At 46.3% G+C, this 25,091-nt stretch overlaps 1 protein-coding gene across 1 annotated transcript in view; it reads left to right on the top strand.

Moving 5' to 3' along the window:
* Nucleotides 1-24,873, top strand: part of NTF3 (neurotrophin 3) — a 94,635-nt gene extending 69,762 nt beyond the window's left edge. The window contains exon 2 of the mRNA XM_064142360.1: nt 23,718-24,873. Coding sequence (XP_063998430.1) covers nt 23,718-24,512 — 795 coding nt within the window. The 3' untranslated portion in view covers nt 24,513-24,873. The remainder of the gene's footprint in view (nt 1-23,717) is intronic.
* The last annotated feature ends 218 nt before the right edge of the window (nt 24,874-25,091 follow it).

Here is a 25,091-nt window from a genome sequence, read left to right on the forward strand (position 1 = left end):
TCCTGTTGATTATGAGCACTAGCACCTGACTCATTCCCTGTTGGATTTCCTTATAACAGCTTACCAGGGCTGACATGAGCTCAACAGAAAACACAGCCAGCTCAGGACTATGCCAGATTATGACCTCAGTTAGATGCAACTCAAGCCTACAGTTGCTTGCTTTCCACGTGACCAAAAGCAGAATTTGGTCTTGAGCTTCAATTTTTGAGCTCCATATACAAAACTTGTTTCCAAACATAATACCATTTAATAGATTTCAAAGGGGAGAAATGCTCTTTAAAATTGCCCTTCGTTTCTAGCAGTGCCAAAATGTGTGTCTTATCTTTTCTAAACAACTCTGGCACAGTCTTTACTTGCAAATACAGCCTTGATGCATGCCTTTGAATCAAACAGTTCAATGATCAGAATCTCTGCTTTGACATCCCAAGTTCTCTTCTGCTTTCTACTCACCTGTACCTTAGTTGAAGCAATACTGAAAGCTTGAAATCACAAACTGCACCTCCATTTGTAAGTGGATCATCAAGTCCAACTTATCACCTAACCCTTCTAGTTAACTACACCATGGCACTAAGTGCCCCATCCAGCCTCCTTTTAAAACCCTCCAGGGATGGTGACTCCACCACCTCCCTGGGCAGTCCATTCCAATGCCAATCATTCTCTCTGGCAAGAACTTCTTCCTAACATCCAGCCTAGACCTCCCCCACCACAACTTGAGATTGTGTCCTCTCTTTCTGTCACTGAGTGCCTGGTAGAAGAGACCAAACCCTACTTGGCTACAGCCTCCCTTCAGGTAGTTGTAGACAGCAATGAGGTCAGCCCTGAGCCTCCTCTTCTGCAGGCTGCACACCCCCAGCTCCCTCAGCCTCTCCTCATAGGGCTGTGGTCCAGCCCCCTCACCAGCCTTGAGGTCCTTCTCTAGACATGTTCAAGCCCCTCAACATCTTTCTTAAATTGAGGGGCCCAGAACTGTACATAAAATGTAGGTTTAGGGTTTTAGGCTTAGGCTGGGGACAGAGTGGGTGGAGAGCAGCCAGGAAGAAAGGGACATGGATGTAGTTGTCGATAAGAGCAGAACATGAGCCAGCAGTGTGCCCAGGTAACCAAGAGATCAATGGCATCCTGGCCTGCACGAGGCACTTAGTGCCATTGTCTAGTTGACTGGACAGGGCTGGGTGCTAGGTTGGACTGGATGATCTTGCAGTTCTCTTCCAACCTGACTGATTCTATGATTTTATGAATGTCATTAGATAAAGGAAGCATGGGACAGAAACGAGTCATATGTGTGGGTTTGCCTTCTCCTAGGAGAGCACCTCAGTGTGTGTAGGCTCCCCATCAGTGCCAGGCACAGGAAAACTCACCTTCCGTTGCATTAGCCCTTTACTCCTGCTTGTAGCTTCATGTTCCCATTGTCAGAGAGGCCTGAGAACTGATGATCCCCCTGTGCTCATCTCCCAGAAGTTCCTAAGGATGGGATTGTTTTGTTTTGTTTTTTGCAGTGGGCTGCCTTCCATATTTTCTAGTAACAGATTGAGATCAGGTTAGGAAGATGCTGGTCTTTCTCAGGCTTAAGGGAACATGCTTCCCCATTTTTCTAGAGATGGTATTATCCTGACGTGATCCTTTAGCTTGGAATCTGTACAGAATCTGTCCTTGCTAACTTGAACTCACCACACATTGCGAGGGCCAGTACAGCTGCCTGAAAGGAAGCTGTGGAGAGGTTGGTGATGGTCTCTTTTCACAAGGAATGAGGGATAGAATGAGAGTGCATCATCACCTCAGGCTGCCAGTGGGTAGGCTTAGGCTGTATATTAGGAAGGGTTGTTTTCCCAGCAAGGTTGGTCAGGCATTGGAATGCGCTGCCCGAGGAGGTGGTGGAGACAAACCCTGGATGTGTTTAAAGGTCATCTGGATGTGGTGCCTGGGGATATGGTTTAGGGTGCACCTTGTAGAGTAGGGATATTGGTTGAACTTGGTGATCCTGAGGGTCTTTGCCAAGCTGAATATTTCTGTGATAGACAAGAATGTAAGAGGAAAGAAGGAGCATCCCTCTCCTTCCCTTCGGTTTTGCTCCCATGACTCTTCAAGTTCAGTTTCAGCTTGCTCAGTGCAGCTCTGCCTGCAGCCAGGAGAGCAGGGGCTCTTCACCCAATACTCCCTGCTGAGAGAAAGTGGGTGGAGAGCAAATATTCAAGATGACAAAAGTGCAGAGAGCCCAAGCTTCACCCCACTGTGCTTCCTCTCTAGCCAAAGTAGCTGGCTGGGAGGATGGGAGAATAAACTGCTCCATGAGGTGGGGGTGTGGGGGGGAATGAAATAATTGACTCTTGCAGCAGAGCAAAGGGAGTGCATGTGATGGTGGAGGGAAAATAGGGAGGAATTGTGACTTTTGACTCACAATATATTCTCTGCTCTGCTCCTGGGGAGATGCAGCTGTGAATCTCCCCTTGTATAGGCTACACTGTAAAGTTACACCCTCGTCCAAAGTAAGCATCCCTAATTCTCCTGCTTCCTGAAGCACAAGAGCATTTGGTTCCTTTTTTTTTTTTTTTTTTTTTTATTCAGGCATTTCTACTGTGCAAATTGAAATCTAGGACCAGGCTTTTCCTATGTGCAGAATTAAAAGCCTCTCCCTTGATTGCTTCATTTGTTCCTGGGGAAAACTACTGAACTGTTACAGCTGATTTACATTGGCCTGTTCATTTTTTAGGGCTGATTCCAAGTTACTCTTAATTCCTCAAGGCACCTGAGATCTTCTGCGACAGCCAGCCATGGATATCTTTGGCAATGTTTTCCACATGCTTTTCCCTCCCTCTGTTTGCTCCTCAGTTCCTTCTGACTTCACTAGAGTAAGGACTCTTCCCCTTTCCTGCCACTTCATGAGGAATAAATATGGCATGGAAGTACTTTTGCTTTTGGCCAGATGACTCACTGGACTTTGGTTGGGGCCAGCAGAATGTTGGGAAGAACCTGAAGGAAGAAGTTGTTCCAGTGGGTGGAACAAACCACAGCCTAAACCGCATGAGAGGAAGGTCTAAATGTTCACCCTCCCATTTCTTTACACAAGACTTTGGGCTTTCACCCAACCTTGGAAAAGTCGTATCATTTGCCTAGGCTTCACTTACCAAACTGTTTGTAGGATTCCTTTGTGAAGTATGTAGAGTGCATATGACAAGAGGTGAACAAATGTCTGTTAAATCACAGATTCTGTATTTTATCCCGGCCCTCTTAGAGCTAGAACCAGAATTCCTTCAGTAAGAAGTTTTCTCAAAGGATATTCTAGCTGCTAGTGCAGGATCCTCCATCTGGGGAGAAATAACAGCAGGCACCACTACAGGTTGGGGCTGCCCTGTTGGAGAGAAGCTCTGTGGAGAAAAATCTTGAAGTGCTGGTGGACAGCAAGTTCTGCATGGGCCAGCAATGTGCCCTTGTGGCCAAAAGAGCCAATGGCAGCCTGGGGTGCATCAGGAAAACCGTGTCCAGCAAGGCTAGGGAGGTTCTTCTGCCCCTCTACCCTGCCCTGATGAGATCACACCTGGAATACTGTATCAAATTTTGGGCTCCTGAGTTCAAGAGAGACAGAGACCTACTGGAGAGAGTCCAGCAGAGAGCCACGAGGATGACTGGGAGATTTGGGCATCTCCCCTGTGGAGAGAATCTGAGAGCCCTGGGGCTGTTTAGTCTGGAGAAGAGAAGGCTGAGAGGAGATCTGATCAATGTGTACCAATATCTGAGGGGTGGGTGTCGAGTGGATGAGGCCAACCTCTTTTCAGTGGTCCACAGTAATGAGAAAAGGATCAATGGATACAAACTGGAACACAGAAGGTTTCACCTCAACATGAGGAGAAACTTCTTTACAGTGAGGGTGAGAGCCCTGGAACAGACTGCCCAGAGAGGTTGAGGAGTCTCCTCTGCAGACTTCCAAAACTTGCCTGGATACATTCTTGTTTGAACTACCCTAGGGGATCCTGCCTTGGCAGGGAGGTTGGACTGGATGATCTCTGGAGGTCCCTTCCAACCTCTAAGGCTCTGTGATTCTGTGATTTGGTGATTCTGTGACTGAGTAAGGAGAGGCAAGGCCAGCTGCTGTGCATCTCACTTGCCTCCTTCCCATGCCCAGTTTTCTATCAAATATTTTCTATCAAATACCTGGGCATCATATACCTTCTGAGACACAGCACGTCTTAAAGAACTCCCAGTTCTAAAATTTACCTTTCAAGTATTTTTGGCATGGAGGCACTGAGGATATTGTTTATCAATAACAAAACGGCACCTCGATTGAAGAATCACAGGATCACAGAATGTCAGGGGTTGGAAGGAACCTTGAAAGATCATCCAGAGCAGGATCACTCAGAGCAGGTCACACAAAAACACATCCAGGTGGGTTTGGAATGTCTCCAGAGAAGGAAACTCCACAACCTCTCTGGGCAGCCTGCTCCAGGATTCTGACAGCCTTACAGGAAGAAAGTTTTCCCATCTATTCCCATGAAGCCTCCTCTGCTCCAGCTTGCCCCTACTGCCCCTTGTCCTGTCGTTGGACATCCCTGAGCAGAGCCTGGCTCTGTCCTCCTGACACTGCCCTGCACATCTTTATCACACGAATGAGGGCAGCCCTCAGGCTCCTCTACTCCAAGCTCCAAGAATCAACTCCCTCAGCCTGTTCTCAGCAGGGAGATGTTCCACTGCCTGCAGCAGCTTTGTGACTCTGTGCTGGACTCCCTCAAGCAGTTCCCTGAGGTCTTTCTTGACTGGAGAGATGTTCCACTCCCTTTATCACCTTTGTGGCTCTGCAGTGGACTCTCTCAAGCAGTTGCCTGAGGTCCTTCTTGATGTGAGAGGCCCAGAACTGTACACAAATAAGAAAAATCTCTGTGGTTTCCAAAACCCAAGGCAGTCTTCAGGTGAGCTTTAAGCCTGGCAGAGCTGCACAGTCTGCATTAGAGTGATAGGAGAGGCACACAGAGATTGTGCTCTGACTCTGCTCAGCACAGCAGATAAGCAGACACTTTGGAAAGACTTTGGCAGAGCATTCAACCAGGAGCTTACTTAATCTGTGAGCAACCTGCATTTCAGTGGGATAACTTGCAGGCTTAAAAATCACACACTCTGCTAGACCAGGACCAGAATACTCCCACCATGGCTTGAGCACTGACCACTAAATGTAGCTGAGCTCATGTCAGAGGATTAAATGAGAGTTAAAATCAGAGAACTTCTGTGTCTCAAGGAGAATTGAATACTGGAAATGTTACTCACACAGCCATGGCTGTTGATGAACTAGGGGCCTCACAACTAGTAGACTTTGTTGAAGTTCAACAAGGACAAGTGCATTGTCCTGATCCTGGGAAGGAACAATAAACTGCAACAATTATGAGCTAGGAGGTGATCTGCTGGAGAGCAGCCCCGTGGAGAAGGAGCTGGGCGTGCTGGTGGACAGCAATGTGCCCTGGCAGCCAAGAAGGCCAATGGGGTCCTGGGGTGCATTAAGAGGAGTGTGGTCAGCAGATGGAGGGAGGTTCTCCTCCCCCTTTACTCTGCCCTGGTGAGACATCACCTGGAATATTGCACCCAGTTCTGGGCTTCCCAGTTGCAGAGGGACAAGGATTTGCTGGAGAGAGTCCAAAGGAGGGGCTAAGAAGATGATGAAGGGGCTGGAGCACTGCCCTGTGAGGAGAGACTGAGGGACCTGGAGTTGTTTGGCCTGGTGAAGAGAAAACTGAGAAGGGATCTAATCAGTGTTTATAAATATCTGAGGACTGGGGGTCAAGAGGGAGGGGACAAACTCTTCTCAGTTGGGCCCTGGGATAGGACAAGGGGCAACTACAGCACTGGAAGTTCCAGCTCAACACAAGGAAGAACTTCATTACTGTAAGGGTCCCAGAGCACTGGCACAGGCTGCCCAGAGAGGTTGTGGAGTCTCCTCTGGAGACTTTCAAGCCCTCTCTGGATGCCTTCCTGTGTGACCTGAGCTAGATTCTATGGTCCTGCTGCTAGGCAGGAAGCTCTCCAGAAGTCCCTTCCAACCCCTAACAGTTTTTGATCCTATGATAAGCAAATTTCCTCTTCAGGCAATCATTTTATGATTCTATGAAGATGCAATCCTCAATTTTCTTCTGTTTGCTTGCTCGATTTCACCATTTTCCATTCTTCACAAAAGAAGCAAAGGAACTGGAAGTATTAAAAGAAATGGAAGAGGAAATTTTCAGTTTCTAAACCAGAACAAAAAAGCTATTTTTATGTGAAATTTAGCAAAATGACCTTAGAATCATAGAATTAACCAGGTTGGAAGAGACCACCAAGATCATCCAGTCCAACCTATTGAGCTTCCTAACATCAGAAAAAACTAAACACTATATTTTTTTTTCCCCTACAAAATGAATTTGTAATGTGAAGGTGAAAACACATCAGACCATCTTTTAGAACCTAGACACCATTCTATATCAAAGGCTCCCTAGAAGAGTGACCTTTCATAGCCTTCTATAGGCAGAGGGACCTAGGATGGGGATAAAATCCTGATGATTTGAGAGGGCCTTCCCTTCCTTCTCCTGCCATCAGGTTAGACAAAATCCACCTCTGACATTTAAAAATAGAGTCATAGAATCATAGAATCAACCAGGTTGGAAGCAACCTCCAAAATCATCCAGTCCAACCTAGAACCCAATGCTGTCCAATCCACTAAGTGCCTCATCCAGGCTTTTTTTGAGCACCTCCAAGGACAGTGACTCCACCACCTCCCTGGGCAGCCCATTCCAATGCCAATCACTCTCTCTGCCAACAGCTTCCTCCTAACATCCAGCCTAGACCTCCCCCAGCACAACTTGAGACTGTGTCCCTTTTTTCTGTTGCTGGTTGCCTGGCAGAAGAGACCAACCCCCACCTGGCTACAGCCTCCCTTCAGGGAGTTGTAGAGAGCAATGACGTCAGCCCTGAGCCTCCTCTTCTGCAAGCTGCACACCCCCAGCTCCCTCAGCCTCTCCTCACAGGGCTGTGTTCCAGCCCCCTCACCAGCTTCATTACCCTTCTCTGGACACACCCCAGCACCTCAATATCACTGTTGAATTGAGGAGCCCAGAACTGGACACAACACTCAAAGTATGGCCTGACCAGTGCCGAGAACAAGAATCGAACAAGAGCATCTATTATAAATGTGGAGCACTTTAACCCTTTCCATGGCCTCCCTTGATTTTTCCTGAAGGAGACACCAAGTATAGTCATGGCTTTGACGTATCCAGAGTGCAGGCACAGAACTGCAAGGAAGTGAAAGAAGCAAGTTTCATCTGGAAAACTGCTCTGAACTCTAATTATGGAGAGCTTAAGCTCTCCAAAGCATCTCTCTGATGAAAATAAGAGGAACTGCAACTGTTGCCTGACTTCGATGCAAAACAATTAATCAGCCCTGGTTGAGCCAAAGTAGGTCCAGGTTGACTTGAAAGGTTAATGGATCTTCAAACTGCTTTAACAAAAGGCTTAGATGTCGTTTCAGGTCTGGCATGAAACATGAAACCAGGCCTCTTTGGTGTGGCTTTGGGTTCTGTACAAACGTCTTGCAGACTTTGAAAGCTGCTTTTCATGATCAGCCTAACTTCCCTTCTCGGACTTCAAGCCCATTTCTCCCGATTACACTCCTCTACCCCTCCCTTAAGTGAATACTCTCTTTCACCAGTGCTTATGCTTCCAAAATCTTTTCCACTGGGTTTTCTGTCATGCCCTTTCTGTCAGCTCATAGTGAAGGCTTCACATTCAAGGCAGTATCCTCAAAGGTCAGTTGTCAGAGAATCACAGAATGATCTGGATAGGAAGGGACCTCCAAAAGTCATCTAGTCCAACCCTCTCTGCAGTCAGCAGGGGCATGCTCAACTAGAACAGACTGTCCAGAGCCCTGTCCAGCTTCACCTTGAATATCTCCAGGGATGGGGCCTTGACTGCCTCCCTGAGCAATCTGTTCCAGTGTTCCACCACCCTCATAGTAATCAACCTGTTCCTAACATCCAATCTAAATCTACTCTTTTTTCATTTCAAACTATTGCCCTTGTCCTGTCACTGCAGGCCTTAGCAAACAGTCTCTCTCCATCCTTTTTGTGGCCCCCTTCAGGTACTGGAAGTCTGCTCTTAGGTCTGCCTGAAGCCTTCTCTTTTTCAGGCTGAACAACCCCAGCTCCCTCAGCCTGTCCTCATAGCAGAGGTGTTCCAGCCCTCTGATCAATTTTGTGGCCCTGCTCTGGATGTATTCCCTTAGGTCCACTTCCTTCCTATATGGAGGGCTCCAGATCTGGATGCAGTACTTCAGGTGAGGTGTCAGCAGGACATCATAAAATTGCAGAATCCCCTCTCTGGATCTGCTGGGAATGCATCTTTTGATGCATCCCAGAGTGCCACTGGCCTTCTGGGCAGCAAGCTCACACTGTGTGATCATGTCCAGCTTCTCATCCATTAGCACCCCCAAGTCCTTTTCCAAGGGGCTGCTTTCTATCTCCTCTTTCCCCAGTCTATATTGATCATAGAATCAAACAGGTTGAAAGAGACCTCCAAGATCATCCAGTCCAACTTATCACTAATAGTGAGGATTGTTCCAGCCCAGATGCAGAACCCTGCTCTTGGTCTTGTTGAACCTTATGAGGTTGACCTAGACATAGCTCTCTATCTTCTGCAGTCATCTTTACTGCTCCTTCATAATTTTCTTTTTAAATGACAATGACTTCCAGTTTTCAAGCATCTTTCCCAATTCTTCTGCTGTGTTCTCACTTCTTCTGCTGCGTCACAAAAATTCCTTCCCGCCTCTGCAATGAAATTCTTCAGTATTTGCATTCATTAAAGACTGTGCCTTCCCAAAATTTTGGATCACTCCTGGGTCTGATCAGATATTTCTCCTTTCTACATTTTTTTCCTTCTCAACCACATTTTTCAATCCCAATATTCCTCCAGTGCACTGTCTTTTAATTTCCACTTTGACTCATGCTTTGTCATTTTCACAGGATCACAGGATCATGGGATGTTAGGGGTTGGAAGGGACCCAAGGAGATCATCCAGTCCAACCGCCCTGCCAGAGCAGGACCATACTATCTGTCTTGGTTCTAATTTAAATTCCCAGAGACTCAAATATATTTGATAGAACCAATAGCAATGTTGTAGAGTGCCCTTCCCTCTTTCCCCTTCTTTCCCAGAAGAAAAGAATTAGATGTAGAGAAGGGAAAAGGTAAACACACTCAACTAAATAAATCTCACTCTGACTTGGAAGTTAAAAAGAAGAAAGGTTTAACAACAAATTAAAAAGGTATCTGAGGTAGGGAAGTTACAAAGGTATAGGGAAGGGAAAAAAACAAATACAAAATGTGTAAAGACAACTAGATTTTGATGGTGATGGCCAAGTGGTAAGAACCAGGAACAGGATCGTGATGCTGGTAAGCAGGGAGGTAGGGAGCACAGAGAGAGAACAGGAAGACCCCCTGCTTTTATGGATTTTGAGATAGGAAGGGGGAGTGGGCTAATCATCACCTGGTGATGTTCAGACTCATCCATGGGGAGGGGTCAAGACCACCTAGGATCAGGTTCAAGGTCACTTCCCCTGTAAAATTAACCGTGTGCACTATCTAACACAGATCACAGAGGAACACATCCAGACAGGCCTTCAAAGTCTCCAAAGAAAGAGACCCCACAACCTCTCTGGGGAGCCTGTTCCACTGCTCTGGGACCCTCACAGTAAAGAATTTCCCCCTTGTGTTGAGGCAGAACCTCTTGTGCTGCAATTTACACCCATTGCTCCTTCTCCTGTCCCAGGGAACAAGTGAGCAGAGCCTGTCCCCCCTCTCCTGGCCAGCTCTCAGAAACATTTATCAAATCCCCTCTCAGTCTTCTCTTCTCCAGACTAAACAGCCCCAAGTCTCTCAACCTCTCCTCATAAGACATGCCCTCCAGTCCCTTAATCATCCTTCTAGCCCTATTTTCTGCCAATATTTTATGCCTCCATTTCTCCCAGCAGTGGCTGCATCTCTCTTTGCTCACTGCTGTTTGCATCCCCTCCAAATTCAACTGCAAATTTAATTTGTTTGCTGCTTGACCTTCCTGCTAGTAACAAACAGTAATGGAAAGACAAACTAAGACACAAACAGTTTATCAGCTCCAATCAGCCACTAACATGATTTAGACCTGGTGTTTTCCATTCCTCTATTTGCAAATGACTACTAGCACACAGATCTGGTTGAGTCACTGGAATTTATTGACTTAGCTAAGGATATGTCCTTTAGAGATATTGGTGCTTTTGGACAGTGTTCAGAGTTACACAGTGAATAAGATGTTGAAATACTACAGCTTTTGTAGAAATTGTTTACCCACTTATGGCTGAAATTCTTTGTCATGACTAGGATGTGGCTGACTGCTCATCTCAGATGGCAATATTTTTGTTTCCTTGCGTTTCGGGCTTGTCCTTGATCAATCACACTTCCATGAAGCTTTACAGAAGGACTTTCCTGACATATCCAGTGCAGCAAAAAAAAAAAAAACAAAAACAAACAACAACTTGCAGCAGAGTGTCTGCATGTCTGTCTTGCAAACATCATGTGACTTCTGTGTATTCCAACTTCTGCCCTTCAAAACAAATGCATCCTTCTTGCTTCTTCTTTACTAAGATAAATGGGGTGTTCAGCCTGGAGAAGAGGATGCTCAGGAGTTATCTCATTGCTGTCTACAACTACCTGAAGGGAGGCTGTAGCCAGGTGGGCGTTGGTCTCTTCTCTCAGCCAACCATAAGGAAAGCTGACAATGAGGTGGTCTATACTTGACAGAGGCAGAGACCCATAAGGTGGCCAAATAATGTCATTGGTTTCACATTTTTGCCCAATTTTCTCTCTGTAGAGTGTTGTAAATAACATATTTTGCAGCCCTATCCAATCAGCTACACCAAGGCACTAAGTGCCTCATCCAGGCTTTTCTTCAACACCTCCTGGGGCGATGACTCCACCACCTCCCTGGGCAGCCCATTCCAATGCCAATCACTCTCTCTGTGAAGAACTTCCTCCTAACATCCAGCTTATACTTCCCTTGGCACAACTGTAGACTGTGTCCCCTTGTTCGGTTGCTGGTTGCCTGTTCAGTGCCTGAACATTCTCTTTGTGAAAAACCTTTTCCTAACGTCCAATCCAAACCTCTACAATCTCAGCTTAAGGCCATTCCCCTTTGCTCTGTCTCCAATTACCTGTCAGAAGAGACCATAAACAACTACTCCACAGTGTCCCTTCAGGTAACTGTAGATAGCAATGAGGTCTCCCCTCAGCCTCCTCTTTTTCACACTAACTCCCTCAGTCCATCATCACAAGACTTATTCTACAGGCCTTTCCCCAGCTTTGTTGCCCTCCTCTGGTCCTGCTCCAGCACCTCCACATCTCTTTTGTATTGCAGTGCCCAAAACTGAACACAACACTCAAGTTGTGGCCTCACCAAAGATGAGTCCAAGGGGACAATCACTTCCCTTCTCCTTCTGGCTTCAGTATTTTTCATACAAGCCAAGAAGGCCCAGTCAGGACAGAGTCAGACAAGTTCAAATACCATGTCAGTGAGGAAAGGAATAAAGAGAGAAAAGGAACCTAGTTGTGAGAGAGAAAAAAATACCTGCTTCTTCAGCTGCTTATGGACCTGGGGCTGTAGATAGTATGATTGCTATTGTACCAGACATTATTCACAGTCGAGTCTCTCAGTGGGATTGCTGTAGGATCTTGGGGAGCATCAAATGTCTCTGAGGTAGTCTCAGGTGCCCTGAACTCCAGATAATATCAGTGGCAAGGGACGAAAGCGCAGCATCAAAACCTGACAGAATTAACTTTGCACAGGTTGTGAGAAGCAGCCTCTCTTCCAAAGAGTGAGGTAAGCACCAAGGAATTGCACCTGAACTTTCTCTTGGAAATGGGCAGGTATGTGTAAGGTGATGGCATTTTGATCTCTGAGAAGAGAAAAACCAAAGCTAGGCACACATGCTGTTGCAATCAGCTGTCTCTGAAATGAATCAGCGTTGTCTTGGTTCTACGCAGCATGTTTACCTCTTCAGTAGACAGATTGCTCCTCATGCCAGGTGGATTATCACAGAAGTGTCCCTCACAAAGGTGTCATCAGTTGGGAAACCTTGTCCTCAGTGACTAGTGGGGTCATAGAGGCTGTAGTAATCATGACTAGTCCCTTCTGATCTGTAGGTAGTCTACAACTACCTGAAGGGAGGCTGTGGCTAGGTGGGGGTTGATCTCTTCTCTCAACCAACCAGCAGCAGAACAATGTGGGACAGTCTCAAGTTGTGCCAGGGGAGGTCTAGATTGGATGTTAGGAAGAAGTTCTTGATGGAGTGATTGGCTTTGGAATGGGCTACCCATGGAGATGGTGGAGTTGCTGCCCCTGGAGGTGTTCAAGAAAAGCCTGAATGAGGCACTTAGTGCCATGGTCTAGTTGATTGGCTAGGGCTGGGTGCTAGGTTGGATTGGGTGATCTGGGAGGTCTCCTCAAACCAGTTTGATTCTATGATTCTATGTCTAGAGCCACAGATTGGTTTGACATGTAGATGGATTTTTTAATGCTTGAATGCGCAGCTTTCTTGCTGTGCTTTGCTCAGCCAGTCACTCATGTAGGAGGAAGAGGAAATGTCAGTGACTCGGTAGACTGAGTTTCATCTCTGTTAAAGATATCTATATACTACTCACTGGAGCTCAGTGCTCAGGTGTGTCTTCTCTTCTGTAAATGACCTTGAATAAAGCATAACTAAAAGCACCTGAGCTGCTGCAAATATGATGAAACTTTGGTGGCCTCATCCTCAGATATGATTGTCCCCAGACCATCTGCAAGAGGAAACCACTAGTTTCAAATTCCTTCTCTCTTACAGTCTGGTTGGCCCTGAGGATGGGAGGGTTAATACTTAAATCAGCTATAACTCAGTCTCACTTTATTTTGTCTCTGAATTCATCACCTTCTTAGTGGATCTGACTCTTGTGAAAACTTTAGTTTCAATCCACATGTGTTGAAATTTCTGTATAGAAGCATAGAAACAGAGAACAGATTGACTCGTGCTCCTAGCTTGGTGTCATTTGCAAACTTAACTGGTGACAAATCAATCCCCTCATCCAGACCATAAATATCTTGAGAATCATAGAATCAAGCAGGATGGAAAAGACCTCCAAGATCATCCAGGCCAACCTAGCACCCAGACCTGTCTAATCAGCCAGGCCATGGCACTAAGTGCCTCATCCAGGCTTTGCTTGAACACCTCCAGGGATGGCAACGCCACCACCCCCCTGGGCAGCCTATTCCATTGCTAATCACTGTCTCTGGCAACATCTTCTCCTAACATCCAGCCTAGACCTCCCCTGGCACAACTTGAGACTGTGTCCCCTTGTTCTGTTGCTGGTTGCCTGGCAGAAAAGACAACCCCCACCTGGCTACAGCCTCCCTTCAGGGAGTTGTAGACAGCAATGAGGTCAGCCCTGAGCCTCCTCTTCTTCAGGCTAAAAGTGGAAATGTTCAGGAGGTCATAAAATCTCTAGGGGCGTTCAGCACTCTGCTGAACACCTTCATAAAATCTTCTACAGGCACATATTGCACAAATTAATCAGTTACTTTTGTGAACTACACTGCAAATTTTCATACTTAAAAATGTCATACTCCCATCTTTCAGGATGCAGTCATATTTCTCTTGGTCTGTATCTTTTTGCTGTCACCCTAAGCACAGAGGAGCAGAATTGCACTTCTTCTCAGCTTATTAGGGTGAGAGAATCAACAAGGTATTCTGCTACCGGTTGTTTGGTAGGAGTTGGTGAAGATAGTGCTTAGCAAGCAACAAGAGCAATTGCTCTGTAGTCTTTGGCAAAAGCCTGAAGAAGCTGCCAGCCAGCACACGAGGCCATGAGTTGTTCAAGCTGAAAAATGAAAGCTGCTTTTATATCTTTCAGGGAGTATCAAATGCTTCAAGCTGATCTACATAAACCACATCGGGTATCCCAAAGTCAAATGTAATACTCATGAGTCACTTGCCCCTCTATTCCAGCTCCTCTCAGCAATGACTAAACACATAAATACTTGGGCAGCATCTCACAGGGCTTGGGGTTTAGTTATTTCCCCCAAATATATTAGATGACTCTTTGCTCTTCAGCCATGTAGGCTGCTCAAGCAGCTGATCAAAGGAAAGCAGTGCAGCTTGGTTTCTGAATCACCACAAACAAAGCTAAGCAAAGCTTTCCAACACTATAGAAAGTGTGGAGTTTGAAAAGAGCAGAAAGCAATTTGCCAGAATCTTCTAGGGGGTTAATTTATTGATGGAAGCAATAGGTAAGCTCATTTAATTCTCCCATGATTAGGTTTCCCTGGCACACCTAGGCTAGAGAGTATGAATACTCTGCTAACACCACAGTGATGAACAGGAAAACAAACCACTAAACCAGAGTGAAACGTAGCTACTGCTGGAAGATCAAACTACTTTGCAGTGCAGGAACTTTTCTTTTCTATGGTGTTTGGTTTTCCCCACTGTGGCACAAATGTCAGCAATCTTGAAGCCAAACTTGCTTAGCGCTAACAGCCAACTGTATTACCAGGCTAGATTGTTGTTCCAGCCATGCTGTAATGTTTTCTCTCACAAATTCTCTGGATCATTCAAAATGCATAATTTTCACTTAGTTCTTACTCCTTTATAGACTCATAGAAGTGTCAAGGCTGGAAGGAACCTCAAGTATCACCCAGTTCCAACCACCTGCCATGGACAAGGACACCTCACACTTGATCAGAATGCTCAGAGCCACATCCAGCCTGGCCTTAAATACCTACAGGAATGGGGCTTCCCACCACCTCCCTGGGCAACCTGTTCCAGTGTCTCACCACCCTCATGCTGAAGAACTTCATAACATCCAATCTGAATCTACCCATTTCTAGTTCTGCTCCATTCCCCCAGTCCTATCACTACATGTCACTCTAAAATGTTCCTCCCCATCTTTCTTGCAGCCCCCTTCAGATACTGGAAGGTCACAATAAGGTCTCCTCAGAGCCTTCTTCTCTCCAGACTGAACAACCCCAATTCCCTCAGCCTTTCTCCATCTGCTTTGGATCTTCCTTGCTTTTCTTGCCACATTTGCCATCATATTTGCAAACCAGGGTAGAATAAGAATGAGAATAAGAATAAGAATAAGAATGAGAATAAGAATAAGAGTGTGGCCAGCAGGTAAAGAGAGGAGATTCTTCCCCTCTACTCCACTCTGCTGAGACCCCAACTGGATTACTGCATCCAGTTCTGTAGCCCCCATTACAAGAAGGATATGGAGATGCTGGAGTGTGTCCAGAGAAGGGTCACAAGCATGATCAGAGGGCTGGAGCAGCTCTACTGTGAGGACAGACTGAAAGAGTCGGGGCTGTTCAGTCTGCAGAAGAGGAGGCTCCCAGGTGACCTTCCTGTCACCTACAAAAAAGCTGGGGAAGGACTTTTTAGGCTCTCAGGGAGTGACAGAACTAGGGGAAATGGAGCAAAGCTGGAGGTGGGGAGATTCAGGCGGGATGTGAGGAGGAAGTTGTTGAGCATGAGAGTGGTGAGAGCCTGGCATGGGTTGCCCAGGGAGGTGGTTGAGGCCCCATGGCTGGAGGTGTTTAAGGCCAGGCCGGATGAGGCTGTAGGCAGCCTGCTGTAGGGTAGGGTGTCCCTGGGCATGGCAAGGGGGTTGGAACTCGATGATCCTTGTGGTGCCTTCCAACCCTGACTGATTCTATGATTCTAAGAAGGCACTACATTGACTAAGAGGGATCAACTCAAACGAAATTAATATGTCCTCCTACCTTGATGTCCACTGCTTTTTTCCCATAGCAGAGGGCTTTTAAAGCACATTTCAAAGCTGACTGGAGAGCCATGTGCTCTCTGCCCAAGTTTACATCATCTCTGTCAAGAGCTCAGATCATCAGAGGTGCCTCACAGCATGTAGGATGGCACATAGAATAGCACAATACAATAGCAGAGCTGGCCCATGTCTTCTCTCCAGCTCAGGAAAAAAACAGATTTCTGGAGCATGTATCAAGACATGGAACAGAAAAGAAACTGGGTGATATAGAAGGACAGAAACAGAAAACACAGTGGATATCTCAGAAGCCTGACCAAGCCAGGCTGCTAATATCCACCCTCGGTACCTTCCTACTTTCTTTGTGACACAGGCACTAAACAGAATGAGTAATCTACCACTAAATCCAGTCACTGTTGAGTCCTGGGTCAAATGATGTCAACAAGGGATACCTTTTGATGTTATTCCAGAGAAGGTGATGGGACATTTTTTTTCTGGATTCACTTCTAAAGCTTCATGGCTTCTTGGATAGGTGTGTAGTAGGTGCTCTACAGTAAGATAATTATGGAATGGATGTGCCATATCAAATATATCAGAGACTCATAGAACCAGAGAATCGTTTGGGTTGGAAAGGACTTCCAAAAGTCATCTAGTCCAATGCCCTATGGCGACCAGGGACTTCCTCCTCTAGAGAAGGTTGCTCAGAGCCTTGTCAAACCTGACCTTAAATATCTCCAGAGATGGAGCCTCAACTACCACCCTGGGTTACCTGTTCCAGAGTCCCACTACCCTCACATTCAATCTAAATCTGCTCTTCTCTCATTTCAAAACATTGCTCTCGCTCTGTCACTGCAGCCTTTGCAAACAACCCCCTGCAGCCTTCTTGTAGCCCTTTTCAGCTACTGGGAGGCTGCCGTTACCTGGAGTCTCCCTAGAGCCTTCTCTTCTCCTGCTGAACAACCCCAGCTCCCTCAGCCTGTCCTAATGGCAGAGCCACTGCAGCCCCCTGATCATTTTCATGGTCTTCCTGTGAACTTGCTCCATCAGGTCCATGTCCTTGCTGTGCTGAAGGCACCAGAGCTGGAGTCATGTGCTGTCACACATCTTAGTGTTGACCAGGCTGTGTGTCACTGCTAACCTGACAGAAGCTGAGCTCATGTATCAGTATTAATGCTTTAGCACAATCAGAGACCAGGCAGAAATTAAGTGGAAGATGTCACCCGTTATGGTCTTCTCTCTTTGTGCCTAATAAAATTACTTCAGCTGATTCTGAAGTCCAGCATGCTGCTAGTCTGTGCTCTTGTTCTGAGGTCACCATGGAGATGATGCTTATACCTACTTGGGATCCAGATACAGGCCCCAAATCGTAGAATCCCAGAAAGTTAGGCACCTCCAGAGATCACCCAGTCCAACCCTCTACCAAGTTAGGATCCCTTAGGGCAGGCTGCACAGGAATAGATCCATGTGGGTTTTGAAAGTCTCCAGAGAAGGAGACTCCATGAGCACTCTGGGCTATTGTACCATAACTAGGATCATTCATCACACCTCTCTCTGCAAACAGTCTGTGCAGACAGCTAAAACAAGTTGTTTGTTTGTTTGTTTTTTTCCCAGGGATTTACCTGTAAAAATCTTTAAGAACCTCAAAAGGCAACAAAAATATCTCACAAACAGCTAACCAGAAAACCTTGGCTTTGGCAAAATCTTTTTTTTCTACCTGAAAAGAGTTACAATAACTCTAAGAATTTTCAACCAGAGTGCAGAAAAAAAAAAAAGACCTAGAATCATAGAATCAGTCAGGGTTGGAAGGGATCACAAGGATCATCTAGTTCCAAACCCCCTGCCATGCCCAGGGACACCCTACCCTAGAGCAGGCTGCCCACAGCCTCAGCCAGCCTGGCCTTAAACACCTCCAGCCATGGGGCCTCAACCACCTCCCTGGGCAACCCATGCCAGGCTCTTATCACATGCTCAAGAAGTTCCTGCTCACATGCAGCCTGAATCTCCCCATCTCCAGCTTTGCTCCATTCCCCCTAGTCCTGTCACTCCCTGACAGCCTAAAAAGTCCCTCCCCAGCTTTTTTGTAGGCCCCTTTCAGATCATGGAAGGCCACAGGAAGGTCACCTGGGAGCCTTCTCTTCTCCAGACTCAATAACCCCAACTCCTTCAGTCTGTCCTCATAGCAGAGCTGCTATAGCACTCTGAGCATCCCAGTGGCCCTTCTCTGGATATTCTCCAGCATCTCCACATCCTTATTGTAATGGGGGCTCCAGAGCTGGATGCAGTACTCCAGTTGGGGCCTCAGCAGAGTGTAGAGGGGGAGAATCACCTCCCTGGCTCTACTGGCCACACTTCTCCTGATGCAGCCCAGCATCTGGTTGGCCCTCCAGGCTGCAAGTGCACACTGCTGGCTCATGTTGAGCTTCTCATCCACCAGCACCCCCAAGTCCCTCTCCTCAGGACTGTTCTCCAACCACTCACTGCCCAGCCTGGATTTGTGCTTGGCATTGCCTTGACCTAGATGCTGGACTTGGTCTTGTTGAACCTCATGAAGTTGTATGAAGGACTGAATGTTTGGGGGCTTTTCTCCCTGCCTCCAAAAGGCTGAAGGTCTGTACAATCCTGTGCCCCAGGAGCCTGGAAATTAAGCCAGGCTTCTCTTAGGGCACCTTCTGTTGCACTCTTAATTTGAAATGCAAGCCTGCCCTACAGGTAAATTACTCACTGGGCTGTACTGTGTAAGCAGATTTCCCTGCTTTGTGAATTACACTGGGTAACTTTTGAAGCACGTCCAGAAAGTTCAGGATGATTTGCTTTGAGAACACTGAAGTATAAACATTTGAAAGTTTTACATTTGGAGGTTTCACATTTTCCTCTTGTTTTATTTTGGTTTTTGTTTTTTTTTTTCCTATTGTTTAGTTGTTTTTTGTTTTTAATCAGCTTAGCAACACACACACAAAAAATAGCACAAGTTTCAAATTCTCTTCCATTTAGACAAGCAAGAAATTCCATCTGGAGCAAGGAACTATTTATCAAAAGCAGTATGACACAACCCTACGCAGGAAGTTCCACCTCAACATGAGGAGAAGCTTCTTTACGGTGAGGATGACAGAGCACTGGAACAGGCTGCCCAGAGAGGTTGTGGGGTCTCCTCCTCTAGAGACTTTCAAAACCTGCCTGGATGCTTTCCTGTGTGAGCTGCCCTAGGTGATCCTGCTTTGGTAGGGGAGTCAGACTGCATGGTCTCTGGAGGTCCCTTCAAACTCCTAATATTCTATCATTTTGATATTTCTAAATAGAACAGAATAGAATAGACCAGGTTGGAAGAGACCTCCAAGATCATCCAGCTCAACCTATCACCCAGCCTTATCCACTCAGCTAGACCATGGCACCAAACGCCTCATCCAGTCTTTTCTTGAACACTTCCAGGGATGGCTGCAGTTTCTCAGTAATATCCATTTGTTCTAGATAAAATACTGCCTTAGGTATATTCTGAGGTGCTTGACTTCATGAACAGCCTCACAATTTTGACTCGTGGACTGGAATTTCTGAACACAAAGTTCACCAAGTTCCATGTCCTACACTTTGTTCACAACAACCCCATGGTAAACTGCAGGCCTAGGGATGAGTGGTTAGAAACCTGCATCTTGGAAAGGGACCTGAAGGTATTGGTTGATAGTGGACTGAACATGAGTCAGCAGCATGCCCAGGTGGCAAACAAAGCCAACAGCATCCTGGCTTGGGTTAAAAACCCTGTGGGCAGCAGAGACAGGAGGTGATCATCCTCCTGTGCTCAGCGCTGGTGAGGCCACACCTCAATTGTTGTGTTCAGTTCTGGGCCCCTCACTACAGGAAGGACATTGAGGGACAGGAGTGTGTCCAGAAAGGGCAGCGAGACTGGAGAAGGGCCTGGAGCACCTGGGCTGTGAGGAGCATCTGAGGGAGCTGGGGGTGTTCAGTCTGGAGAAGAGGAGGCTGAGGGGAGACCTCATTGCTCACTACAGCTATGTGAATGGAGATCGGAGCAAGGAGGGGGCAGCCTCTTCTCCTTGGTGGCAAGGGACAGGACTAGAGGAAATGGTTGTAAATTTTGCCAGAAGAGGTTCAGGCTGGATATTAGGAAATATTTCTTCACAGAGAGGGTTCTCAAACATTGGAATGGTCTGCCCAGGGCAGTGCTTGGGTCACCATCCCTGGGAGTGTTCAAGCAGCCTGTGGAATTTGCACTGTGTGTTATGGTTTAGTATTGACTCTTCAGTGCTGGATCAAGGGTAGAACTGGATGATCTTGGAGGTCTTTTCCAACCAGATATATTCTGTGGTTCTGTGAATCTCTGAACATGACACTTAAGGACCTAGTAAGTTCTGGATCATTCTTAATTTTCCACCAAACAATTTCCCAAGCACAAAGCTACAAGCCAGATTTAGAACCAGTTTAACACCCTTCCCACAAAATCCACAAGATCTTTTACTTTAGGTTCAACAAAACATTTAGCAACATCTTTGCCATTAACAAGGTTGCTACATGGACAAGAAAAAAGTAGCTTCTGCACTTTGGCCACAACAATCCCATGCAGCACTACAGGCTGGGGATAGAGCGGCTGGTGAGCAGCCAGACACAGAGGGACCTGGGGGTACTGGTTGACAGCTGAACATGAGCCAGCAGTGTGCCCAAGTGGTCAAGAAGGCCAATGGCATTCTGGTCTGGAGCAGGAATAGTGTGGCCAGCAGGACCAGGGAAGTGCTTCTGCCTCTGTACTTAGCACTGGTTAGGCTACACCTTGAGTACTGTGTCCAGCTCTGGGCCCCTCAGTTTGAGAAGGATATTGAGGTGCTTGAATATGTCCAGAGAAGGGCACCAAGGCTGGTGAGGAGGTTGGAGCACAGCTCTGTGAGGGGAGGCTGAGGGAGCTGGGGGTGTTCAGCCCGGAGAAGAGGAGGCTCAGGGCTGACCTTATTGCTACCTGAAAGGAGGCTGTAGCCAGGTGGAGATTGGTCTCTTCTCCCAGGCAAACAGTGACAGAACAAGAGAACACAGTCATAAGCGGTGCCAAGGCAAGTTTAGACTGGATGTTAGGAAGAAGTTCTTCACAGCAAGAGTGATTGGCATTGGAATGGGCTGCCCAGGGAGGTGTTGGAATCACTATCCCTGGAGGTGTTTAAAAGGAGACTGGTCTAATTTATCAGAAGGCGATAGGTTGGACTGGATGATCTTGAAGGTTTTTTCCAACCTGCTTAATTCTGTGATTCTGTGAATTGATTGAATCCTGAGATGCTCAGTCCTTGGGGGGTTTGTGTGTGCATGTTTGCACAGCACGACTTTAAAGAGAGTCTCCAGGAACTAAAGTCTTAGTTCTCCCACTTCATCACCTGCTCCAACTTGTGTGCTTTGCTAGTGCCACTGCATTCTGAAGCTAAGCAGAGCAGTGATTACACTGCATGTTGGCCCGAACAGTGTCTTAAGTTTCAGAGTCGAGCATTGCAGAGATTTACTCATCATCCTGTGTCATACTGCATACGGCTCTCTTCACAGAGAGAGTGATTTGCCATTGAAATGGGCTGCCCAGGGAGGTGGTGGAGTCACTGTCCCTGGAGGTGTTCAAGAAAAGACTGGATGGGGCACTTAGTGCCATGGTCTAGTTGACTGGACAGGGCTGGGTGCTAGGTTGGACTGGATGATCTTGGAGGTCTCTTTCAACCTGCTTGATTCTATGATTCTATGATTCTGAGAGTACTGTAAGAGATCTGCTGAATGGCATCTGCTTCCATAACATTTTTACTCTGCTTTTTAAAAGAAAATAATTTCCTGAGGGAAGACCCAAATTGTGCAGCAAGAGAAGGCCACTGGGATGCTCAGAGGGTTGAAGCAGCTCTGCTATGAGGACAGACTGAAAGAGTTGGGGCTGTTCAGTCTGCAGAAGAGGAGGCTCCCAGGTGACCTTCTTGTGGCCTTCCAGGATCTGAAGGGGGCCTACAAAAAAACTAGGGAAGGACTTTTTAGGCTGTGAGGGAGTGTCAGGACTAGGGGGAATGGAGCAAAGCTGGAGGTGAGTAGTTTAAGACTGGATGTGAGGAGGAAGTTGTTCAGCATGAGAGTGGTGAGAGCCTGGCATGGGTTGCCCAGGGAGGTGGTTGAGGCTCCATGGCTGGAGGTGTTTAAGGCCAGGCTGGCTGAGGCTGTGGGCAGCCTGCTCTAGGGTAGGGTGTCCCTGGCCATGGCAGGGGGGGTTGGAACTCGATGATTGTTGTGGTGCCTTCTAACCCTGACTGATTCTATGATTCTAGGTTGTTTTTTTTTCCCCAGGCTGTGTGAAAGTTACCACAAGAATTAAGTTGGCATATATTTATGGGTGACAGTAACTGTAGGATAACTGAAAATCTTAGACATTTTTAATATTTTTTTTTCCTCCTTTCCAAAGCATAACACTGCTGCAAGCAACAGTGTCTAGATTTAGGTGAACTCACACTGTGACAAACTGAGAATGGAGAAAACACATTTCTTGTCCATAAAAGGACAGATCACACATGCACGGAGGGTAGCTCTGGTTTTGCTGCAGTTCTAAACTATGAAGTAGGGACTCACTGTTGCTAAAAAGAAATGTTACTGTGGAGAGAGGATTCTCCTGTAAATTTATTTTCTCTTTTTTTTTTTTTTTTTTTTGAAAACTAAAAGAAATTATATATATATTTCCCTATTTCCAGAGAAATGAATTTTTTTTTTTTTTTTCAGCAGAAAGTTTTGTTATTCAGGAGATCTGATATTTCTGCAGTTTCTTCTGGGAAAAAACAAGGTGTAGTCAGAGTGTCACCAGCAAGTCAAGGGCACTAATCTTTCTCCTCAGCTCAGCACTGGTGAGGCCACATCTGGATCACAGGATGTTAGGGGTTGGAAGGGACCTCTGGAGATCTTCCAGTCCAACTCTCCTGCCACAGCAGGACCAGAGAATCTAGTGCAGGTCACACAGGAAGGCATCCAGACAGGGCTTGAAGGTCTCCAGAGAAGGAGACTCCACAACCTCTCTGAGCAGCCTGTTACACTGCTCTGTGATCCTTACAGTAAAGAAATTCTTCCTCATGTTGAGGCAGAGCTTCCTCTGCTGTCATTTACATCCATTGCTCCTTGTCCTATCCCAGGGCATAAGTGAGCAGAGGCTGCCCCTGTCCCTTCCTCCCTGACTCCCAAGTCCTTAGGTATTTATAGACATTTATTAAGTCCCCTCTCAGTCTTCTCCTCTCCAGATTAACCGGCCCCAGGTTTCTCAGCCTTTCTTCTACTCTGCCCTGGTGAGGTCACATCTGGATTACTGTGTGCAGTTCTGGGCCACTCAGTTCAAGAGGGACATAGAACTGCTGGAGAGAGTCCAATGCAGAGCTACAAAGATGATGAACAGAATGGAATATCTCTGTTACAAGGAGAGACTGAGGGAGCTGAGGCTCTGCAGCTTGGAGAAGAGCCTGAGGGGTGACCTCATTCATGTTCATAAAGATGTAAAGAATGAGTGTGAAGAGGATGGAGCCAGACTCTGCTGGGTGATGCCCAATGACAGGACAAAGGGTAATGGGTGGAAGCTGAGGCATAGAAAGTTTTATATAAACATGGGGAAGATTTTTTTTCCCTGTGAGTGTGGCAGAACACTGGAAGACGCTGCCCAGGGGGGTTGTGGAATCTCTGGAAATTTTCAAAACTCACCTGGAGATGCTCCTGTGTGATCTGGTCTAGGGGATCCTTCTCTGGTAGGGAGGGTAGGGCTAAATGAGCTTTTTGAGGTCCCTTCCAGCCCCTGACACTCTGTGATTCTGTAATTGAAAGTGCAGATGTTACAAACTCAAGTTCCAATGTTCATCTTTACAATCTCTGGTAAACAATCTAATTATTTAATTATTACTTATTATCTATTAATTATTATCATCTATTTAATTATTTTGGTGTTCACTTTCTCCTTCTTTGCAGATCTTACAGGTGAACAAGGTGATGTCCATCTTGTTTTATGTGATATTTCTTGCTTACCTTCGTGGCATCCAATCTACCAACATGGATCAAAGGAGTTTGCCAGAAGATTCGATAAATTCTCTTATCATCAAACTCATCCAGGCAGACATTTTGAAGAACAAGCTTTCCAAGCAGGTGGTAGAGATTAAGGAGAGCTACCCTAACACAGCGCAGAAAGCGGACAGCCAGCAAGACATGGATGGAGATGAAAATGTGAAATCCGACTTCCAGCCAGTTATCTCAATGGATACAGACCTCTTAAGGCAGCATAGACGCTACAACTCACCCCGAGTCCTCTTGAGTGACAACACCCCCTTGGAGCCGCCGCCGCTGTACCTCATGGAGGATTATATTGGCAATTCCGTGGTGGTTAACAGAACCTCCCGGCGCAGAAGGTACGCGGAGCATAAGAGCCACCGAGGGGAATACTCTGTTTGTGACAGTGAGAGTTTGTGGGTGACGGACAAATCGTCTGCCATTGACATTAGAGGACACCAGGTAACTGTTCTGGGAGAAATTAAAACGGGCAACTCCCCGGTGAAGCAATACTTTTATGAAACGAGGTGTAAAGAAGCCAAGCCTGTGAAAAACGGCTGCCGTGGCATTGATGACAAGCACTGGAACTCCCAATGCAAGACATCCCAAACTTATGTTAGAGCACTGACTTCAGAAAACAACAAACTGGTAGGCTGGAGATGGATAAGGATAGACACCTCCTGCGTCTGCGCGTTGTCCAGGAAAATAGGAAGAACATAACTCTGCATCTCTTTGCTATATAAATTATTACTTTAAATTATATGATATGCATGTAGCATATAAATGTTTATATTGTTTTATATATTATAAGTTGACCTTATTTATTAAACTTCAGCAAATCTACAGTATATAAGCTTTCTCTCTCGAAAAACAAGAGCAAAAGGGTGTGTGCCTCTGCTGTGGGCAGCCCCAGGTTGTTTTGGGGTTTGGGGTTTGTTGGTTTTTTTTAAGACTATGTTTGTAACACTGCTTGTCGGCAGCATACAGGAACCTCGCTGTAAAATTCTGTGTAAAATCAGTATTTTTCATTCAGTATTGTCAAGCCAGTGACTGTCATTTAGTAAACTTGTTAAAAATTGGATCAGTGGCAAGAGTTGTGTACATATTTGTAGGTGTGTGTGTCCCCCTCCCAGCTCTATAACATTCAAGTTTAATTGGGTGCAATGTTGAAGCCTCACCACCGAAAGGAAAAAAATGGACCAAAATACATGTTGCTGCCTAAAGATTAGGTTGATGTTGCAGTCATCAAGCAGCCATAAAATACAATGTTGCTGTATTCTGCCAGTTTTGCAGTGAAAC

Source organism: Pogoniulus pusillus, chromosome 4 (assembly GCF_015220805.1).
Source record: "Pogoniulus pusillus isolate bPogPus1 chromosome 4, bPogPus1.pri, whole genome shotgun sequence".
Classification (NCBI taxonomy): domain Eukaryota; kingdom Metazoa; phylum Chordata; class Aves; order Piciformes; family Lybiidae; genus Pogoniulus; species Pogoniulus pusillus.